Below are 22,761 nucleotides of genomic sequence, written 5' to 3' on the forward strand. Positions count from 1 at the left end.
TAGACAAATCACGTTTAAATTCGATGGAAAATCTGATTTCTTACCAAAATTATTACATTACTAAAAAAAAAAAAATCAATTTGAATAGAAAATCCCACTATAACTAGAAAAAGGATTTGCGTGTAGTACTAGTACGTGCGTACTGCGCACACACACGTAGGATAATTTCCCTTACTATAAATAAACTAAAACCGTCTCTCCCGCTTCAATTTATCTTAGTATTGCTCTGGAGACGAACCTTCCCAAAAGACTATAATATTCTCTCTGTCTTTCTGAACTTCACAGAGAAAACAAACAGGTACGCCATTGTTCTTACCTTCAAATATATTTAAATACATCTAGGGTTTGTGTTTTTTAATTCTCCTTCTAATACTACGTAATTCTCATTCTTTACTATTCGAAATTCACCAGCAAAATAGTTTTTATTTTTATTTTTTTCCTATACTGTTTGAAGTTCGATTCGCATTCTTAGATTTTTCACGTAATTTTTTTTTTTTAATCCTGAAGATTTTTTGTTGATCTTCTTTCGTTTGAGGATTGATCAGTTTTGATTGCTGTTCTGGTTAAACTTCTGGTGTTGTTTAAATGTTGGATCTCGTATTTTGTCTATTTTATTCTGCTTGATTGTAGCTAGTTTGATCTTGAATGTGTTTGTTTCTAAAGTTCTTGATCTGAGTTAGTCTTTCCACCGAATTTGAATCTTTTTTCTGAAATATTTTTGGTTTTGATGTTCTAGAACAATGTTACGGTTCTTTATTGTTTTAAAAAAAATAAAATTAAAGGGAAAAGAAACAATTGATAAAGAAAGACCAAAAGGAATGTGGGTTGCTGACGTTAGTTGGGATATGACATACTTGGCTTTCGATAGAATTCAATGGAGGAACACGATTTGTTTGCTCCAAATTGTTGAGATATGGTTTGATGATGTTGATGAATTTTAGTATTTCCGTGGGTTATTGTTGGTGCTATTCTAGGGTTTCGATTGCGTTTCTGAATTTTGATGCCAATTCTGTAGCTTTGTGCTTTTTTAGTATACTGTTCATAATGTTCTGTAGCATTAGCTCTTTTTCTTTTTTGTTTGAGATATTTACAAAAATGGGACCAACTTTTGATGAATTTACGATTCCTGACCACTGTTCATTTTAATTACCAAAACATGCGTGGTAACGACATTGGAGGTTAAGGTGACAATTTAGCAGGTTTAAAGTGACAATCTTGCAGGTATCAAGTGACTATCTCGCAGGTTTCACTACTTTTAGCGAGATTGTTACTATTCAAACCAGTGAGATTGTCACTTTGGGGTGGACCAGTGAGTTTATCACTTTAAACTTGCGATTTCGCATGTTCACGTTTGGTAATTAAAATGAACAGTTAACTGGAATTGTAAATTAGTCAAATACGGCTCACGAAATGGTAATTTACCCTTTTTTTTGTTTTTTTTTTTATGAAGAAAGAAATTTATTAAACAAGAAAAAGGGGAATTAGAAACTCCACTGTACAAGCAAGGTAAAGATGCCTTAGGAAAGAATAGAGGGAGAAAACATCTATCTATAATTAAAAAAGAAAACACTACACTTTACGTAGTCCCTCTTACCACTGTTTCCCTATTTGGGTATAAATCAGCAGAATCTAACATTCGAATTACCTTGAAATAATTTTCCATTGGAAGAGAATTATTTATGTCTTCAAAAATTCTGTAGACCAAAAACTGGAAAAGGGGAATTAGATCTTTGGCATCTCAATTCCGAGAAAAAAAAAACTAATTCTGACCTCTTGAAGCTATTATGTAAAAATAAATGATAGTCTATTTCTTCATTCACCTTTGCATATGAAAATGCATATTTGGATGATTTTCTGTCTATTAATGAGATGTCCTTCTATAAGGATTGTTCAAAGCTGCAATCCACATGAAGAAAACTTTAGAGGGAATCATACTTTGTCACATTTTAGAGGGAAACGCATATGTGACATAATTTTTCTTTCTTCATTTTTTTTTCTCCCTTTTGAGGTGCAATTATGCAATTGGATTTTTAAAGAGTTGTTTTGAAGAACAGCTGAGACTATTTTGGATGAATTCCAGGAAATATATAATGATAGATCTCATCTTTGTGGATGTTTTCGATTTTATGCATTTAGTTGGATTTGGGAGGTGTACCTTTTAGTTGACTTCCTTATTGGTCATGCTTTTCCAATTTCTATGTGTGTGTGTGTTTCCTCATTTAAGAATGTAAAGTAAGCATATAACTAATGTGAAGAAGGTAAAAAAATTATCACACCCATGTATCCTTGTCTATTCCAGGTTTTGGATGAAGGATGGCATCTTCGGACGATGAGGTTGAGGCTGTAGTACATTTGGTCACAAATTACCATTTTGTAGACAACAAAGATGAACCGATTTCTTTTTCTGTTTTGCCTATTCGATGGAGTAACGGTGAGAGCTCAGGTGCCATGAAAAAGCACATATTCTTACATGGTTTTGCTGATAGCGGGCTCCAGAAGATCTATAAGCAAGTCACAGCATGGAAGCTTGAACTGTCATATGATGAGCCCAAAGTTTCAGTGCTTTCCAAGGAAAAGAATTGGATAAAGCTTCAAAAGCCGAGGAAGAGCTTTGAGGATACAATCAGGACAATATTGATTACAATTCACTTCCTTCACTTTGTGAGGAAGAATCTGTGTACATCTGAAAAATCCCCATGGGACCACTTGCGGAGAGTTTTCAGGTCGTCATATTTATATTGTTTTCTTTATTTTGATGGGCCATCTTCTTTTTTTCAGTGCAAATTAATGGTTTTTTGTGTAATTTTCAGCTTATATGAGGTCAGACCTGAGAATATTCTGTTGGATCACCTGCCATTCATTAGTGCTGCAGTCAAACACGATGAAAAATTAGCTAAGTCTAAGGTTTGTGCCATTGTAAAATTATGTGGCAATGCGTATATTCTGTTATTCATATTACGTGTCATAAATTAGCGGTCTTCCTCAAAATAGTATTTCAATCAGGTTTCCAGGTATATTTTTGATCATTATTTCTTCATATCATCATTGATATAATAGAATTGTACGATGTTCTATGCACATTCAAGTCCATGTAAACCCAAACCTATTACATTGGCAATACTCAATTGCAATATTAAATCAAGTGTTGGACTGTGAATGGCTTATTATACAAGGTTACTTCAGTATGGTCAGCGTATCCATGGCAATATGACACTATACCGATACTGAATATTGCATGGATACTTCTACATTATAACTTACTCCTCTCTCTCTCTCTCTCTCTCTCTCTCTTTTACTTTTTTCTTTTCAGTTAAGTGTAAGATTTCATAGAACAAGAGAGTAACATACAAGAAGGAGGTCGAGATACCCTGCCTATAAAAAAAAAAGGAAACTGAAATTGAAGAAAGTGAAAAAGAAATGCCTAAACTAGTTTATCTCCTTGTCACAAGCTCCCACCTGAATACAAAGTCAGCAAAACTCGAAATCTTTGAAAAGCTTATTATGAAAGATTCTAAGGCCTAAAATACTGACAATGGCTTCAAGATCCACCTGCTCCTTTCCAAAAAATTCCATGTGCACCTTTCTTCCCAAAGGTTCTGACACATTTCTAATGGGGTCAATTTTCTCAGTTTATATTGTTCTTTTAGTCATCTTTTTGAACTTGTAGCGATTTTCTTGTTTGCCTTGTCAATGGCTGTAGACATGGATTTTTTAATAAGTAGCTGTAGTCATTCCCATGCTATTAGACATTGAACTGTTCACTTGCTTCGGAGTGTAACTCAAGTTAGGAATTCAAATAATGTCAGGTTCTCTTCAATACAATTGATGTTGTAGGTTCCTGTCCAGCTTATTTCCATTACCCCCCACCCCACTTGACTTAAACGCACACAGAAGTCTGCAACTTAACTTAATTTATGCCAATGGTATTAAGTCTTGACATATTCCATGAAATATATTGAAATATTTCCATTCGCATGGACCGCATGAAACACTACTGGAATATTTCCATCTCTACAATATTTTTTGTTTCTACAATTTACAAAAAACTAATTAATAATTCTAAGTGATGTCTAAAAATCAGTAGATTAGTGGAAAATTACATAGATATCAATAACTAGTACTTTTTGAGCTCCAATGAGTATAATCTAACTTATGTTATAAAAAGTGAGAACTGAGAAAAGTGTTGAGTGCAGGGAGTCGCCTGCTCCCGGCTGTTACATAGTATTGTACCCTTGTTTAGCATGTGACCCTTTTACATTCATTGTTCGCCCCCTTACTAACAGGTCAATTTTTTGGGACAAATGGTTGGTTAACATCATAATTGAGCGGGAGAGCCATATAGGTCACGGGTTCGATTTTGCTACCTTTTTTGCTGAGGGGGAGTGTCAAGTGCAGTATTTGCCTGCTCCTGGGTCTCATGTATTATGTACCCTGTTTAGCCCATGACCCTCTTATATTCATTATATGTCCCCTTCCCACAGTCACCAAATTCGTCGACTTATTTAAAAGTCATGATTAAAATTGTGACTTTTACTGATTTAATCATGACTTTCCAATAAAATACGACTTTTACAAATTTCGTGATCAAATCACAAGCTTCACGATTAAATCACGGTCTTTGCAATTAAATTGGGAAAAATGAAAGATGACTTTAATGCGCTAGCAAGAGGATATGACCTTGTTGAAGATGATGGTGAGTTGGTGACCATTTCACCCATAAAGCATTAATATAATGATGATGCAAATGAAGATAACATTGATTTTGACCGGTACAATATTAACTTCGAATTTGTTGTAGACTTGTGGTTATTTGTTGTGGATGCATGGATGACATCGATATAGGGTTCAGTGATTTATTATTGTTGTTTAATATGAGATTATGTGATATAATATGATAACACCACCTATTTGGAATAATTACACAGCCTTAACCCTAACTCGATTTTTCCCCATTTTACCAGATTTCTGTATTTTTCCTTTGTTGACTTATTCCTGAACCCCAACTTGGTGACTATGGCCATTCCTTATAGTTCAATCTTCTGTGATAAATTATTATTTAACCATTTATGCTTACTGCCTTGACACTTATCTCTTAAAACAGTAATCAAATAGCCATTGAGAAACTATAAGTTGGATAGCTATTACATTCATCAGATTTATGCTTGATATCCTGACACTTTTCTCTTAAAACAGTTAATACTATCATTTCTTGGTAACCATAAGAAGAGAAAAGCTTTTGATGAGGTTAGTTTTTATTTTATTTTATTTACTCTCTTAGTTGTATATTTACCTTTAATTGCTGAGTCTTTCTTTGTTAAAGATCATCTTATGTTTCTAATCTGGCCAACACTACTAAGGACATTGGTTTAACAGGATATGCAAAATGAATTGGTTGCAAAGAAAACAAAATTTATATTTGAAGATGATGACGAAGATTCAGATGAAGAAACAGTGGCCACAAATGGAGACGGATCTGATGAAATGACAGACCGATGTGAAGACGTTTGTTCTATTTGTGACAATGGTGGCGAGCTTCTATGGTATGTTGTTTGATGCTGATTTGATGTAGATCGGTAGTGCACTATCGATCTACTTGAGATAATTGAAGAAAGGACATGTAAAATGGGCATATCCGTATGGATTAGTCCTACTTATACTCATTTTTTATGTGAGAATTTTTAAAAACTATGCTTGACTTGTACTTTGAACAAAAGTTACTAAATCTGTTTCCTATCCTAATGGAATCCTATCAATTCATTAATGACAAATTTTCTCAGTTATTGTCATCTTCATGTAGTTGTTTGCTTGGTTCTTGTTTGTTGTCTATGCTTAATACGACATGAAGGGCTTGAATCTTGTGTGCAAATATTGTTTAGCAATTGTTACAAATCTGGTTGACAGTTATGAATAATCTGTTTTTTTATCTATTGCTAATTTGTTATCCTTGGGATCATTCATGCTTTAGTCCTGTTACTAGCTTAACTAGACATTTATATGTTGGTTAAGTTTGTATTGTCCCGTAATGTATGACTCCAAAATTTTGTTGTGTGTGAATACAGTTGTAATGGGACATGCTTCAGGTCCTTCCATGCAACTCTAGATGATGGTAGCGATTCATACTGTAGATCCCTTGACCTTTCTAAGGCTCAAGTAAAAGTATGCACCCTTCTTTCATGTTTATTTTCTATTCTTTATGCTTTGCTTAGTTTCTTGGGGATTTCTGGTGGTATCCATCCTTTCAGCATCATTTGGTTGTTTGCAGGCAATTCAGAAGTTTGTATGCCTGAATTGTCAACATAAACAACACCAATGCTTTGCTTGTGGGAAGTTGGGCTCTTCTGATAAATCTCTCAACGCTGAGGTATGATCCTCTGTCAAAAAATTGTTCTCTATTTCCGATTTGATCTATTATTTCTGTTTGTGTGAGAAAATTTTCAGTCATCAATGCTGAAGGGCTTAATTACCCTGTCAGCGTTAGCAGGCATGTTTGATGTCCTGTATCATTTGAAAACAAGTGTAAAAGCTATGTCTCGGGAGCAGTTCTGCACTTCTGCAATTGCGTCTCTGATAGGATGACAATATGCTATCATCTGAGCTTAATAAAATGATATATTATTTTTGAAGTACATATATGAACCATTTTACTGTATTCAGTAGCTCATCTAGGCTTGTCTATTTTCCAGTTGGTTGCTATGTTATTTAATTCAGTGATGGTTCTCTTGTTATTTGAAATTGAGTCACATGAATACTTTTTGGGGGAGACTACATGAATTTTATTTTGCAGTTCCTAATCTATATTAAGTTACATCTCTTGTTAAGGTTTGTATGTTCATGTCATTCTTCCCTAGTGATTTAGCAGGGTGAGAGTTATGAATTAAATGGTTGTGGAGGTTTGGTTTGGACAAGAACAGCTTGTGGAGCCAAATATGTGAAGGAAGGTGGTTGAAAAAGTGGGGAGGTTGATCTTCTTATGGTTATGAGGTCCCTCAGTTCCAGGATAAGGTCTTCAGAGTAGGGAGGGGGTCTAGAGTTTGGTTATGAGAAGATTTTTGGTGCAACACATCGTCTCTCATGTACCAATACCCTTAGTTGTATGAGATATTTTCAATAGAAATTTTCATGGTGCGGGATGACTCAAGTGTGTCTTGGGACTTGGCTTCAGAAGATCATTAATGACTGGAAAGTCAATTCTTCTGCTAGGTTTAGTACCTATGTATCCCTTGTCCCCATCCACCAGGATATTGATGATTATTGTGCGTGGGAAGGAAGCAAGGATGGTATCCAAAATCTTTTTGGTTAAATCCTTTTGTGACTCGCTTGACCCATAATCAACGTCAACATTCACATCTAGAGCGGTGTGGGGTCCTAATGTCCCTTCAAAAGTTTCTTTTTTCATTTGGTGGTTTATGGGTTTGGAAATTTTTTGACTTTGGGTCAGGTGATCCTTTGGGATTTTATTTTTCCCAACTATTGTTCATCAGTCAATCATCTTCTCATTCATTGCTCTTTCTTTAATGAAATTTTGTCCTACTTTAGGTCAATGTTCCATATTTCTTGTTGTTCTCTGAAATAGCTATCCTTTTTATTCGAAGGATGACAATATCTTGGGTATCCTTTTGTTAATGCTAACAAGATTCTTTGGTTAAACTTCATTTCCTTTGTGCTGGGGAATCTGGAAGGAAATGAACAATATCACTTTTGGGAGGAGTTAGTATTCATTGTAGGAAGTTATCATCAACATTCTTGGGTTCCTATTCCTCTGGAGCAAATTTTTCAAGAATTCAAAGGAATCTTCTTTGAAGATCTTCTGTTTATATGGGACGGGGTTTGTAGTATTGATGCATAGGGGTCTTTCGATGGATCATGTTGTGTTGTTCGGTTGTTTCTATTTCTAATTTTTTTTTTTTTTTGTTTCTTTGTTTTCTTTATGGTCCATGTCTTGTGTTTTTTTGTAATGCATAGGTCACCTTTGCCAATTAGGAAATACATTCACAAATTGAACACCTGCATAGGCTTAAACTTCAAATACAAGACATAAAAAATTATGTAATTTCTTGATCTATGTTTAATGTCAAGAGTTGTCCCATCTTAAAACTGTTAGTCTCAAGTGTTCCTTATTTGTAACCATGGAATTCTAAAGCAAGAACACCATTTTATTTAGGAGTTTCCTGCATCTATGGTCCAACCATAAAAATATGCACTAGTAACACACCCTTTGAATCTCTATAACACTTCACCATTCAGATAATTTACAACCATTCGAAGCTTAGAAAGAAGAGAGACACATACCTTGTTCATTTTGTTGTATTCCTCTGATTCTATCTCTCAAGCTTCTTCATAACTGTGGATTATATCTAATCGGAATTGCACACGTTACTTCACCAAATACTTTCAGGTCTTCCCCTGTGCATTTGCGAGTTGTGGCCATTTTTATCATCCTGAATGTGTTGCAAAACTGCTCCATCTGGGGAATGAAGATGAAGAGGAGCAGCTTAAGCAAAAAATTGCTGCAGGGGAGTCATTTAGTTGTCCTGTCCATAAATGCCTTATCTGTAAAGAAGTCGAAAATACAAAGGTTCGTGAATTGCAGTTTGCAATTTGTAGACGTTGTCCAAGGGCTTACCACAGGAAATGCTTGCCTAGGTACTTCTTAAATACTGCTTATTTCCTGGATGTTTTTATTGTACAGAAAAGCAAGATAAGTTTTAGTGTCTGGATAGCTAATAATGGAGTGACTTTGATCAGGAAGATTGCTTTTGACAATTTGGTGGACGTAGGCATCCTACAAAGGGCTTGGGATAATCTGCTGCCAAAGCGTATCTTAATATATTGCTTGTATGTCTTTTTTTTTCCCGACTTTTTTTTCTCCAATTTTTCTGCAGAACTTTCTATGTGATTTATTCTCAATTATGTTGAACAGGAAGCATAAGATCGAAAAAAATATTGGGACTCCAATCAGAAACCATATTATATTTCCCAATGTAGGAAAAAAGAAGAAAGCACACTCTTCAGATCTGCAACCAAGCCAAGGAAAGGTTGTGGAAAATATGAGAAATGTTGTTTTTGAAGACTCCACTAAAAGAATTCCTGTAAACAAACCAAAACAGAAAGCACACCCTTCAGATTTTCTATCAAGCCAAGGAAATGTTGTGAAAAATATGAGAAATGTGGTTTCTGAAGATACTCCCCAAAGAATTCCTCTGAAGACACCAGAACAGATTGAAAAGGTATCTTCAGCTGTAAAAGAAGGTGACTTTACCAAACAATATGTGAAACAAGTTTCTGGATGTGGATTTGATTCTTCAAAAAAATCCAGAAAGACGGTTGCCTCCAGAGTGCTTTTGAAGGACAGGACCAAGTCTATCTCAATGAAAAAGGGCAAGTTCTCCACAGTGGATAAAAGCAAGGAACCATTGAAAGAGGATAAGTCAAATTCTGCGTTGAATAAGAGCTCGGAGTTAGTTCAGTGTCAACAGCAAGGCATACTCCGTGATAAATTTTGTTCACTTCCCTTGGTAGATGCTGATACAGAAAAAAGGTGTGATACTAGGATAGTTTTTCCATATTTTTATGGTTAAAGAACTATCAATAGGTTTTAATGTCTTAGTTCGTGCAATGCAGACTAGAGGCTTTAATGAAAGAAAAAGCAGCTTCAATAACCTTGGAAGAAATGAAAAAAACCCTCAAAGTGCCATCTGCATGTGAATACTCAAAAAATATATTAGACAAGGCCATTAAGCTGGGAAAGGTTGAGGATTATGTTGAGGTATGTCTTACTTATTACAATTGCAATTATTGCAGTTGCTGATATGTCACTTTCTCTGAAACTTCAAAATTTGTCGTTTCCTGTGTTTTTTATTCCAAATTCTTGTACATTCGCATGATGTTCAACAATTTTACAGAAGTTAAAAGGCTGCAGTATTGAGGATGCAAACATTGTTTGTGAACCAGAGATTCTCTACCAGATAACTAAATGGAAGGTATTTACCTATTTTCAGAAATTTTTTCCCAGAAACCAGAATGCAAATGTCAGTTATAGTTCTTTTAGGTTATTGCTTTTGTAGTTTGCAGTACCATTTTCATTGTCATTCCCTGAAGCTGTGAGGTTATTCTTTCTAAGTGTTCTTAGCTGCCCACGTATACTAACGTGTTTTCTTGTCAACTAGCTGTTTTGACAGTTTAGTGTCATCAAGGTTTAAAATCTTGTTTTGAGGCAATGTTACAGTTAAGAGAAATAGCAAGACAGTACCAACTATTTATATATGGATCAGAATTGACACACTAAAAAACACATGTTCATGAGGGTCAGATGCAGATGAGTTGAGGGATTTATCTTTTAACCATGGAGATTATCCTAAAATAGTCCGACAGTTCTAGCCTTGTCAAAAGAATATTATTGAATAATTTTTGACTGTTCATTTTATGTTAAATTAACTCAACATTTAATGTGATTATTACTCTCAGAAATAGCTGGTTTTTTGTGAGGATGCACTCTGTGGAGAGAAGACCACCATTACCAAAAATCACCCCTTGATTCATTTCCATGTGGGCCCCATTGCATCTTTAGTTTGTCCAATATGCTCCTTCATAATATTCTGATCACCATACGCACATACGTACATTTATTAATCATTTTCTTAACTTGAAGATTCTTTATGAATGTTCAATCCAGCAAATTGAATTCTGATTCAGTTATTCAGCATGAGTCCTACTTACAATGCTATGATCCAATTTGATTTTGACAATATTACTTGTTACCATTATTGTTATTGTGATTGCACTTTGTACCTATCTTTGTCCTTCTAGAAAACATTGAATGATGCTAACAACAATAGTTCTAATGTGCAGATTGTGGAAAAGCTCCGTTGGTATGTGCAGAATGGTGACATGGTTAGAACTTGTAATCATTTTCCTTCTTTTAAAGTGTTTTTAGTTATATGTTGTTTAGCTTTGTCTACAATTTATTGTTATTGATATGTGAGAAGATACTCTAACAATAGATATGGATCTATTAATCTAAATTGAATTAAATGGTGCATATTCATGTGCTGACCTGAAATGGTTGGGATAAAACACTTTTCTGATGATAATGAGTGGTTCATATTTTTTTTCGATAAGTGAAAATATTTTATTGAAAAAAGGAATGGTCGATATGACTCCCCAGAAGGCAAAGAGAACAAACAATCTCACTCATTCATTACCAAGTTGATGGTTGGGACCTTGTTGAGTTGTACATAGTCACCTCCACCTTTTTATGGTTGTTAATAGGGACTTGATCTTGAGCCTGCAAAGTATGGCCAAGCTCATATTTTTCAAGCTCATATAATCCTGGCCAGGCTAGGGCTTCATAGCATGTGTCATGGCTCTACCTGATCTGGTCCTGTTCTTACTGCCTATTTGTACTCTTGCTTGTAGGGTTCGTATTAATATCATGTTAGAAGTGCCAACTATCCGACAATAGTCCATACCTTGAAGACTATCCTTGCATAAAATCAATCCATTTTGACATTTGGGTCCTCTGATTTAGTCAACTAGTTTTAAGAAGTTTGGGTTTCTGTTTTATTTGTCTAGTCAACAATGTGTCCAAATTGTAGGGAATTAGTGTTAGGTTTCTAATAATTTGACTCCCATTTCTCTTTAGATTCTCAATAGCTTCTTTTGCCATCCATCTAATTTTGTAGGCCATTTCATCCCACATCATCATAGTTTGTGCGTCAGAATGCTGTTTCCCATCTTCTATTGATTTCTATCTAAAGACACTATGCTTTGACTTTTTAGGTTCTACCACCTATTTTTGGGCACCTTTTATTTCAGATCTTTCCTACTTCTCTATATGGGCATTCATAACCAATAACCAGTGTTGCACAAGTAAACCCTCCCTTGGGAAAACCTTGCAATCTTTGAATGCCAAGCATCCCTTTTTTTCTGTAATTGATATCAGGTATCCTTCCAAGAGTAAAAATGTTTATCTGGCTTTTACTTTATCAACTTTTATAAATCATTAGATGTTTGTCTCCCTTCTTAAAGTATATAATTCTAATATCAGATGATATGGCATGGTAGAACTCAAGAACTGTAACCCTATGTCATTTTCATTCTTCAAATTTTTGTCCTCCCTGCATCTCTTCCATCCTCCACTATGTTTCCCTACATTCCCATTAGGTAATTTAACTTGAATGAGAGTTATTGTGTTTCTTTCTCAAGACGTATCATTGTTTGTTATGGGATATATGTGTGCGTGTGTAATATATATTTTTGTTGTCTGTTTTTACCGTCATTCTACTTTTTTATCTGAGTATTACTTGTTCATTTTGAACAGATTGTCGACATTTGTTGTGGTGCTAGTGATTTCAGTTGCTTAATGAAACAGAGGCTTGAAGAGATTGGGAAGAAGTGCTCCTTCAAAAACTATGATGTCGTTCAACCAACGGTAGATTTTAACATTATTTTTAAATTTTTTTCACCCTATTGAATGACCGTTACAGTTTTTTTTTTCCTTTGTACAAGTATCATGTTATTAGAATGAGCATAAAGATATTGAATTGCCAGCATTATTGGTTTGGTATGTTTGTAGAGCTTGAAAGATATTTCTATGTTGTCTTTATATGCATGTAGTCATCTTTTATTTTTTACTTCAATACCCTTAATTTGTGCATGCTTTTCAAGTGGAATGACAACTCCGGTTAAACGGTGCTTGATGTTTTATTTAGGGACAATGACTGTGAAGGACTCTTAATTGAGAATATGTACCAAATAGTCCCCTAATAAACAATACGGATCATTTAAGTCCCACTTAATAAAATATTAACCTCTTAAAGATCTTTTGAAGATTCTTCTAAGAAAAATACCTGAAATACTCTTTTAACAACTTTACAAAGTGGTTTGATCTAAAAATATACCGAGTCAAATAAAAAACTTTACCAATTTATTTGGTTATTAATATTACTGTAAAAAATAAATATTTTTATTTATTAAAAGTTATTCATAAATTCAATATAATTTCATTTTACTCATTTAAGTCGACTTGCTAATTTTTGAGTTGAATCAATTCGATGAACATTCAAGTCAAGTTTTAAAATTATGTTTTAATTATTTATATTATTTTAATAAATCTAACATACATAGATCAAATCATTTTGATGTGATGATGACCATACTCATCTCCATCATCATCTACTTTAGTTAGAGATTACTAGTTTTGGGAAGAGAAAATAAGGATTTTTTTTTCATTGTTTTGTAAGAGATGACCATAGTCAAGGGGCTTGTCATTAATTTTAAAACATAGGAGTATCTAAAATATTATCAAATAAACACATTTCTTTAAACCTAAAAAATCATTGAAAGGGTAGTTATGGCATTCTTGTTTCAAAAATCTTTCTTAGACTAATATTTGATAAAAAAGAGTACTAAAGAGTCCATATTTTTTAAGAAGGGACTTTTTGGTCTATATTTTCAAAAAATAGGTCTTTGCAATCATTGTCCCTTTTATTTATAGGAGTTACACTGGAATGATTAAGCATACAGAATTCTTTTTGTGCATCAATGGAAATTATATTGCAACTTTGAGTCTTTGGCTGGTTGACACATGATCGATTATAGACCACCCTTTTCCATTATGTGCAGATAGCATCATTTTTTATGGTGAATGCTGATATCCAAGAGATTTTTAGTGGAAAACATATCCATTACAAGTCGTGTCAAAAAATAGATATGATGAGAACTTGGAAAATTTTAACCGTGCAAAAAAAGAAGCAAAGAGAGTGCAAATGGAATGGAGGACTTGGAATTGGAATTGTTTCGCAGACCCGAAATTTTTGGGATGCTGCATATAGTATCATTTTTCTAATGTTTCAAACATATGAAAAGGATTGACGCTAATGGATGTGATCTATTATATTTGTTTTTTGTCTAATGAGATTAAATTGCTAATCTTATTTATGGAAAAACATTTTAAAATCTTTACAGTTCATTTTAATTTGACTAATGATTTTCTGACGCCCCCATCACAGAACCATAGTTCATTTGCCTCGGGATACACATAACCATAAATCTCTTTCTCGTGTATCCCGATGCAAATGATCTAGGGTTCTGTGATGGGGGCATACGTCAGAGGGGGCGTGAAATTATCATGACTCTTTTAATTATGATACTCTAAAAAAAACTCATTGGTAAAAAACACACTCATTGGGTACAAGGAACATAAACCTGAACCTTATTGTTTGACTTGATCTTCATCTGATAAATACAGAGGTATCATTTTTTTTTCTAGCTATACAATTATTATATATCTATGTGGCACCGCGGCTGAGCTACAACAAATTAATAAATAATCAAACAAAATTTTCATAAAAAAATTAAGGTTTAAAAATATTGAACATTCTTCCCAACTTAATAGTGGTCAAAATTATTCTTAGACTAAGAGTTCATAAAACACAAACTTGGACAGAACTGGTTATGTATGTTAGATTGTTTTTAATTGTTCTTTCACACATTTCTTAATTTTAACAAGAGAAGTAATTTGGTAGATGCTTTTTTTTTTTTTTTTCCTAATTCTCTTCATCATTAAGTTACCTCCATGATCTGTGGCTATTGTTGCTTAGTGTGCCGAATCATTTATGATTAGTTTTATATGTCATACCATGGAATTTTTTCGCTGTTAAACAATGGGAAAAAAAAAACCTGGATTTGAAGTGGGTGAGGGTGCAAGTATGTTGGTACTAGCTGTAGTTTTTTATTTTTATTTTTCTCTCTAGTCATTAATATTCGGGACACTTACGATTCCTTTTCTGCAGAATGATATTAATTTCGAGAAGAAGAATTGGATGACTGTCCATAGGAAGGACTTGCCCACTGGCTCTCAATTGGTAAGCAAAACAGATTTGCTTTGGCTTTGCATGATTTTAGTGCGAAATTATCAAATGAGAAATTGTCATGTGTAGGGGTCATAAACCCCAGATCATGACAACACTCTTTCTTTTAATATCTGATCTCCATATTTTTTGAGTTGATTTCTTGTGAACTTGTTGAAGTGTTTTGATGCTGATGTCACTTAGGTAAATGCTTCACATTTGTTTCTTGGTTGCTCCTTTTTTTTTCCCTGTCAGATCATGTGGCTTTATCCTCCTTTTGGAGTTAAACCAGATGTTGTGAACAAGTTCATTGACAAAGCTCTTGAGTTCAAGCCAAAGCTCCTCATACTTGTAGTTCCGAAAGAAACGGAGAGGTATGCCTTGCAGTTATTTCGTTCTCACTCCCGTTCTTGCTCACTCACTCTCATTTGCTTTGCTGTTGGCTAGATTTGACGAAAAGGAAGCGGCATATGATTTAGTTTGGGACGATGGAGAGAAACTCTCATACAAGGTATTTATTATACGTGTAGTCAAGAAGTTCCTTTATTAATATTCTAATTGTTTTTATTACATGTTAAGATGACTTTTATGTGGCCAACGTATGTGATGTCTACTTTTCAGTCCTTTTTCTTACCTGGGTCTATCGACGTGAATGAGAAGCAAATAGAAGAATGGAACTTGAAACCACCACTGCTCTATCTTTGGAGCCGTTCTGATTGGACTGCAAATCACAAGGCCATAGCTCTGAAGTGTGGCCACATATCCAAGGAGCAGAAAATTTCAAATACAGAAGAATATCATGACGAACCAGAGGACTCTGCCGAACCAATGGAGGACGAAAATCACAATGATCAAGTGGACTCTGCCGAACCAAAGGAGGAAGAACCAGAGGACTCTGATAAGCTAATGGAGGAAGATCACAACCACCGTATAGATATCGTGGATCAAATCAATGATCTTCCTAAAGAAAACAATGAAGCAGAAGAACCTGTAAAAATTGTCCCTGAACACAATGCTGCAGTAAAAAAGAATGGACACGAAGACAATGACAACAGAGAAGATCACAATAAGGATTGTGAAGATAAAGTAACGTGGTCAAGGGGCAACACTGAAGCAGCAACAGAAGGCAGAGATGACCATGGCAGGCTGCCTCAGGTCAGTGAGGTACAAAGGAGGAACTTGTCAGCAATGCAGCAAAATGTCTCCCGTCTCAAAGAATTAAACCATGCAAGGAACACTTCCGACATGCAAGGATCGCAAAGTAGCTCATGTCGGGACTTATTGGGTTTTGCGCTTGCCCCAATACGCCCTTTCTCTCAGCAGAACTCATCTTGTGGTTGGCTTGATGAGTAACCGAAGTACCCCTAACTGAGTTGGCCATGGAATAAAAGATGCCATTGGCTGTGTAAAAAAAAAAATAAGCATGAACATCCCAAGAAGGTTTTTTTGTTTTGTTTTGAAAATTAAGTATATATTTATAATAGAGTATATGAATTTTCTTTATTTGATTGATAAGAGTATACGAACTGTTGTTCCCTTAAAGGTGTAAGAACCGACGTGTTGGGCCATGCACAATGGGATTTTTTTAAAACCCAATCCTAGTTTTACAGGCTCAAACTAACAGTCCTATGTGCTAGTGTCTCACTTTACCTTTCCATCATCTCTTTGTTAGCTCCACCTACTTGTAGAAAACCATGGTTGAGGAGGAGGGAGTAGAAAGTAGTGAAGAAAGGGATTGAGCATTAGACATTAAGCTCTCGTTGTATTGTAAGTTTATAGTATTAGATAAATTCTGATTAGATTAAGGTTGTTTCTATTTGGGATTATATTTCAATTCAACTCTATTCTTCTAGTTAATAGATCCCAAGCTCTACTATTTTGGCAATGGCGTATTCAATCTATTATTATTATTTTTCCTTTCATTAGTATTCTACCTTCTTTAATTAAGATCCTATTCAACTCTATATCTCTACAAATTCTTCACGATCATCTTTTTTTTTTATAAATATTTTATCAACGATATTTCGAATAAGAGTTTTGTTCTAACAATGCAATTCTACTTAATATTCCCTTTAGATAAAATCATGACGGCCTTAATTTGAAGGTGTTAGTTTACTAAGTTAGTTAAAGTCTATGAGTATTGATATCATAACATGGATACACAACCCATTTTTTCACCTCTTAATTATTTACTACCAATATTGCTTGCCTAACGAGAATAACAACAACAATTTACCACAAAAAAAAAAAAAAGCCTAATCTTGCGGTGATTGGTTTTGATAAATTAATAAAACAAGCGGGATGTACAAGTGCCAGACTTCTTAAACTTACGATGATCACCAAAAGTAGGGTGGATATTTTCTAACAAAAACAACCATTTAATTATTGAATTCAAGGGCTAACAATCTCAATTCATTATTCAAAACAACATATAGAGGGTATGAGAGTATTATGGGATACTTAAGGATAAAGCTGTATTATTTTACAAGAAATATTCTTCTGTAAAAGGTAGAATAAAGACCCATCTTCATTTATTTCCTAAATAAATAAAACATACTTTGTAATTTATCCTTAACAAACTCAACCACAAGATTATATTCTCTGATAGCTCTCTTGTCCATATCATTCCTCCTTAGCTGTGGAAAGAATAACCAGTAACCGGTAACCATCACAAACCCAATGGTCAAAGGCACTGAGACCCAAGGCTTCAACCGACATCTGTCACCTAATGCCCTCTTCACTATCATCTCTAATACAGTAAAAATCCATTGAATCACAAAGAACAGTGTCACTTCCCACGTGGGATCCGCACGTGTGACGTAATAGTATATCAGTTCGTGCATGAGCCCAGACACAAGAAATGCGAATAGTACACCTATTAGTGGGGCCCAACTCCTACCTACAATGGGGATAGAGATAGACCGTATAGGTTCGTATACGGTGGACCGTAGATTATTGGAAACCATGAGGTTCCACCTTCGACTCCAAAAGTCTTGAAGTGAGGTGGAGAGATAGGGCTCATTGAATTGTTGCTCAAGTTCTAGGCCTAGTAGGGCTCGAGCCGGTACTGCACTCAAAGCCAAAATAAGCTCTACTGCGAGGTAGATGTTGAGACAGTGAAAAATCAAGATTATCTTTGGGTCCACATGTTTTATGGAGTCATAGATAGACACCAATATATGTAAAAGTAAGGCTTTTATAGCTAAATTAAGAAGTGATTTGGAGCCTTTTGTGGTGATTTGGGTAGATGGGTTTTCTTTGATATTGGTATTTTGAGGTGATTGGACAGATGGGTTTTCTTTGATATTGATGTTTTGAGGTGATTGGAGAGATGGGTACTGTTGTTGCTTGATTTCGATGGGAAGACAAGCTGTGGAGATGAAGTGAAGGAGTGGTTTTGGTTGATTGGTTGATAGAGGGCCTTGATCAAAGGAGAAGAAGAGAAGCTTGAAATTAGCTAGCCAAGTGATGTAGGCAGTTGTGAAAAGTCCAAGATGGAAAGAGCGGAGATTAAGAGGAAGGATGGTGAAGACGTAGAAGATAGGGAGGAGAGTGAGGAGTCTGAGTTTGCCTTTTGGGATCTTTGATACTATAAAGTAACAATAAGATTAGAGACAATAAGACTAAAACCCAAACCTTTATAAAGTTCTTGATCTCACTGTCCATGGTTCTCTTTTCTCTTCTTCTTCTTGATCTCGTTAGATATTTATAGTGAGGTGGTTCTTCTTTAATTCAAACCCAGTTGATGGTTTAAAAAAAAGAAAAAAAAAATTATAATAAGAAAAAAGGAAGAAGAATACGCCACATTTGATTATAAACTTCCAAATGCTGGTTTTGAAGTTTTGCATTACGACAAAGACGTCTTTATCGCCATGTGCCGCATTGTTTCAGATGAAAGGATGGTCTTGCACTGAAATTGATAAAGACATTACATACATAGTACGCAATCTTCTACATAATCAACGTCTCAGCTCTGGATTTGCACCGTGACAACGACGTCTAGGATATAATAGGTGACGCAATCGTTCACATGATATACGAGGATGGTTAATGAAGAAGTGTTTTAAGTTAACCCATTATTTTCGAACTTGAGTTGACTCTTAACTCGGTCGATTCATCTCTAATTGATTGGATTTTGAGAAAATCCACAATATAATCTTTCTAGCGTGGCGACTTTTACACTCCTTGATATGTTTTCCACTTATTGATTCTTCTTATTTGATAAAACTTTAAATTATTACACCAATGAAATTGTTTTGTTGAGACACTACTGTGGTGTTTACTAAGGATGTTCTAATGCTCAAGTCAATTGGAGGGAGAAAGGAAGCTAGATGGTGAAGAAAATAGATTTGGATTTATTCTTTTTGATACATTATAAAAATCATAATAGGGCTTAGTTATATAAAAAATAAAAAAATATTAATTTATATAATTATTTGATCTAATTTTATTGTAAACTATAATTGAAAGTATCAAATCCATCTGATTTCATTGCTTCATGACCTAATATGGAAAATAAAGAGAATTGTATCTAAAGTAAGTTTTGGGAGAATATTTGGTCTTTTAGATTAGTGGAAAACTAGTCGAAACATCCCCTATGTCCATGTTCTCTCTCTCTCTCTCTCATTTATATATAGATAGACAGTGAAACAAATTTTTTTGCTTACATCACAACAACCGTTTGACATGTGGTGCAAAAAAGACAAAACCAATCTGAGAGAAAATTTCTTTCTCCTACCCATATGTCCTCTACTCAGAAATTTTAATTTTAAGATTTCAAATCTTAAAAAGAATCGTTAGGCTCATATGGATTACCACATTGGCAATTTCACACCACAACTTTCGAGATCTCATGAAAACATTTAGTTAAAAAAAGTTCAAACTTTCTTTTCGAGCTTGATCCAAGGTGTTGAAAATGGTTGACTACAAATCACCCAAATTTAAAATTAAAATGCAGTAATAGAAAATTACTTTTATTCTTGAATTTTCTTATAAAGTTCATAGAATTTCATCCCCTACAACCTTGTGGCATCGAATCATGTTTTTAAATGCCATAAAGTGATGCGATCATGAAATTTTTTTTATTTTTTATTTGTCATTGTGGACGAGAGAATTTTTTTTTCTTTTTTATTTAGTCTTTTTAGCCACATGTCAAACTGCTAGTGTGCTTTGATCAAATTTGCTCGTTGTGAGCAAAAAACCACTTGAAAACAAGGCTTGAAAAAGTGGAATGACAACCACTTGACAGGAGACTAGTAGTCTGTTGCTCTGATGTATGGTTCTACGCAAGTAGGATCCATTAAAATTGCTAAAAAAGATTGAATAACAAAGACTATTGGTTCGTTTTTTGTTCTTAATATAATTAGGAATTCAACTATGAAAAAGAGAATTTTAAAATTATATATTAAAATAAATTAAAAAATTAAAAATCAAATCCAAGATCGAATATAAGAACATTTGAAACACCACCTCAAGAACATTAAAAAATCAATTTTGAACCAGCATTGTTATGTTCATACCTTGTATTCTATTGATGGTAACATCAACAAGGATTCCATAGGCCTTAATAGAAAATTTATCTTTTGCACTGATTATAAATCCATTGAGTACTCATTTTAATTGAGGAGTATTTTGTAATTGAGGTGGTTGATTTCATTCCTCAAGAGCTTTCAAGAATTATTCTTGATGATATAACTTGTAATTATTCTTAGAGGTAATTTAATAGAAAGGGTGGGGCCCTTTAACCCCAACTTACTTACTGATAAAAAGAAAGGTGTTTAGTTAACCCATTGTTTTAGAACTTAATTGACTCGAATCCTAACTCGGTCAATTTGTTTCTATTGGATCGATTGGAATTTGAGGTAGCTAACTCGGTCCCAAAACTCACTAACTTGGCTAAGTGAGCTTGAAAATGTGTGATTATACTCTTAAAAATTGCAATTTTAGAAGAAAATCATTTTCTATCGATTTTATGCATAAATTTATAGAAATTATTTACTTTCGTAAATTTCTTAATATTCTAGTCACCAATGACCTTAGAGGAAGCTTTGTCTCCATTGAACAGATCTACACCTTTCTATTATTAGTCATCTCCAGCATAATTGCTTTGCAGAGACACTTGTATGATATTTACCAAGGATATTCCGATGGTCAAATCAATTAGAGAAGATGTAGGAAGTTAGATGCTGGAGAAAATGTAATGTTGGATTTATTCTTTTTGATGGATTAGAAGAATACTAATAGAGTTTATTTATAAAATAGAAGAATCTTAATCAATTAAATTGTTCTGATAGCTACAATATCAAATCCTAAATTCTAATTATTTGATCTGAACCTAATGTTAATATGATTGGATGTATCAGAGTACACCTTGTTACCTTTCTTCATAATCTAATAATCTAACAATGAAAAATAAAGAGATAACTTCAAATTAATTATTTGATCTGAACCTAATATTAATATGATTAGATGTATTATAATACACCTTATTTCAATGTTTCATAACCTAATACTCTAATAATAAAAAATAAAGAGAATTGTAAAGTAAGTTAATTTTGGAAGAACACTTGATTTATGGGTTGAAAGGAAAATTAGCCAAAAATCCCTTATGTCTCCTTCCCCAAAAAAAATTGAACAAGTGGGATGACACCCACCTGAGAGGTAACCTAATACTAAAATTGCTAATTTTTTTGAAAAAAAGAATGGATTGTTGGTCTGATTTTGTAATTGGTACAATTGGGAATTCAACTATTAAAAAGAGAGATAATTTTAAAATAATACATTAAAATAAATTAGAAAAGATTGAAAATAAAATAAAATCTAAGATCGAATACAAGAATATTTGAAACTCCACTCTAAAGAGCATTGAAAAATCAAATTTGAACTATCATTGTAATGTTTGTATCTTTTATTCTGTTGGTGGTATTATATTGGTAGAATGAACTCTACATCAACCACGATTTCTTAGGCCTAAAGGGAAAATTCTTCTTTTGTATTGAATATAAATTCATAGTATACTCTCATTTTAGGATTTTTAAGCAGGAGCTATGGTTCACAATTTTTGATAGAAAGGTGAGATTGAGAGATTGTAACCCTAAAATTTTTCATCCAAATAGTGAAAAGATTTTATCGCGTGTGGACATGTGCAACCTTGCCAAACAACATAAATATTGTGTGTCCTTAGAACTTCCTCTTATAAATCACTCACTAATCTAGGGATCCATGCTCACAGGAATCACAAATATATACCATGGGATCAACATACACTAGAACTTCCTACTACTGGATGGAGAGAGAGAGGAGAGAGAGAGAGAGAGGTCATACTTCATTATCAAAGCACTAAGCCTATTAATAATGGAGGGAGGACAGTGGACCTCGATCAGTGAGCAACAACTAGACTATAAGAGAATGATGAGTGACCATAGGATCATCGCTGATGAATTGATAAATATCGTTGTGAGGTTCTACAAGAAATTTGGTCTATAGTGGCGGATTTTCGGGCGCTATAGGGTGTAACACCCGTCGCAGTCCTAACAAGGAAGGCAGAAGATTTCCTCTGTTAAAAAGTTAGGTTTTTAACTTAAAATTTTCACTTATATTGGAGATTTATCTGCAGCAATAGACTGTAATTTTTTTAATTTAAAAAAATATATGTCTATAGAGGCCGAAATATCCCCTACTTACAGGATTTGTTTATTAAGAAAAATATCTGAACATCATGAACAAGATTTCTCCTAATCCTAAATTACCATTAATTACCCAGACCTCATTTACATTCAACCATCAATGCCCAGTTATCTCATCCTATCATAATAAAATAAAGATTGGTTAAATCAGTGAACTGTTTGGAAAGGTACATTAAGAGAAATAGTTTAAAAATTTTGAGAAACGAGAATTGTTAATATTAAATAAT

At 34.0% G+C, this 22,761-nt stretch overlaps 1 protein-coding gene and 1 pseudogene across 1 annotated transcript; one reads left to right on the top strand and one right to left on the bottom strand.

The window, feature by feature from the left end:
* Window positions 1–145: 145 nt before the first annotated feature.
* Window positions 146–16,352, top strand: LOC147390118 (protein ENHANCED DOWNY MILDEW 2-like). Its single transcript, XM_086460253.1, has 18 exons — window positions 146–298; window positions 2,300–2,723; window positions 2,811–2,904; window positions 5,194–5,244; window positions 5,374–5,540; window positions 6,060–6,156; window positions 6,263–6,361; window positions 8,396–8,643; window positions 8,746–8,835; window positions 8,921–9,538; window positions 9,622–9,766; window positions 9,903–9,980; window positions 10,849–10,890; window positions 12,320–12,430; window positions 14,793–14,864; window positions 15,105–15,223; window positions 15,297–15,360; window positions 15,471–16,352. The coding sequence occupies exons 2-18, from the start codon at window positions 2,314–2,316 to the stop codon at window positions 16,200–16,202; spliced, it is 3,237 nt and encodes a 1,078-aa protein (XP_086316379.1). The 5' UTR covers window positions 146–298; window positions 2,300–2,313; the 3' UTR covers window positions 16,203–16,352.
* An 854-nt stretch (window positions 16,353–17,206) lies between these two features.
* LOC147390119 (putative long-chain-alcohol O-fatty-acyltransferase 5 pseudogene) lies at window positions 17,207–18,515 on the bottom strand (annotated as a pseudogene).
* Window positions 18,516–22,761: the final 4,246 nt, after the last annotated feature.

The sequence above is a fragment of the Akebia trifoliata genome, chromosome 11, assembly GCF_017979445.1.
Source record: "Akebia trifoliata isolate Shusen 1 chromosome 11, ASM1797944v1, whole genome shotgun sequence".
Lineage (NCBI taxonomy): Eukaryota > Viridiplantae > Streptophyta > Magnoliopsida > Ranunculales > Lardizabalaceae > Akebia > Akebia trifoliata.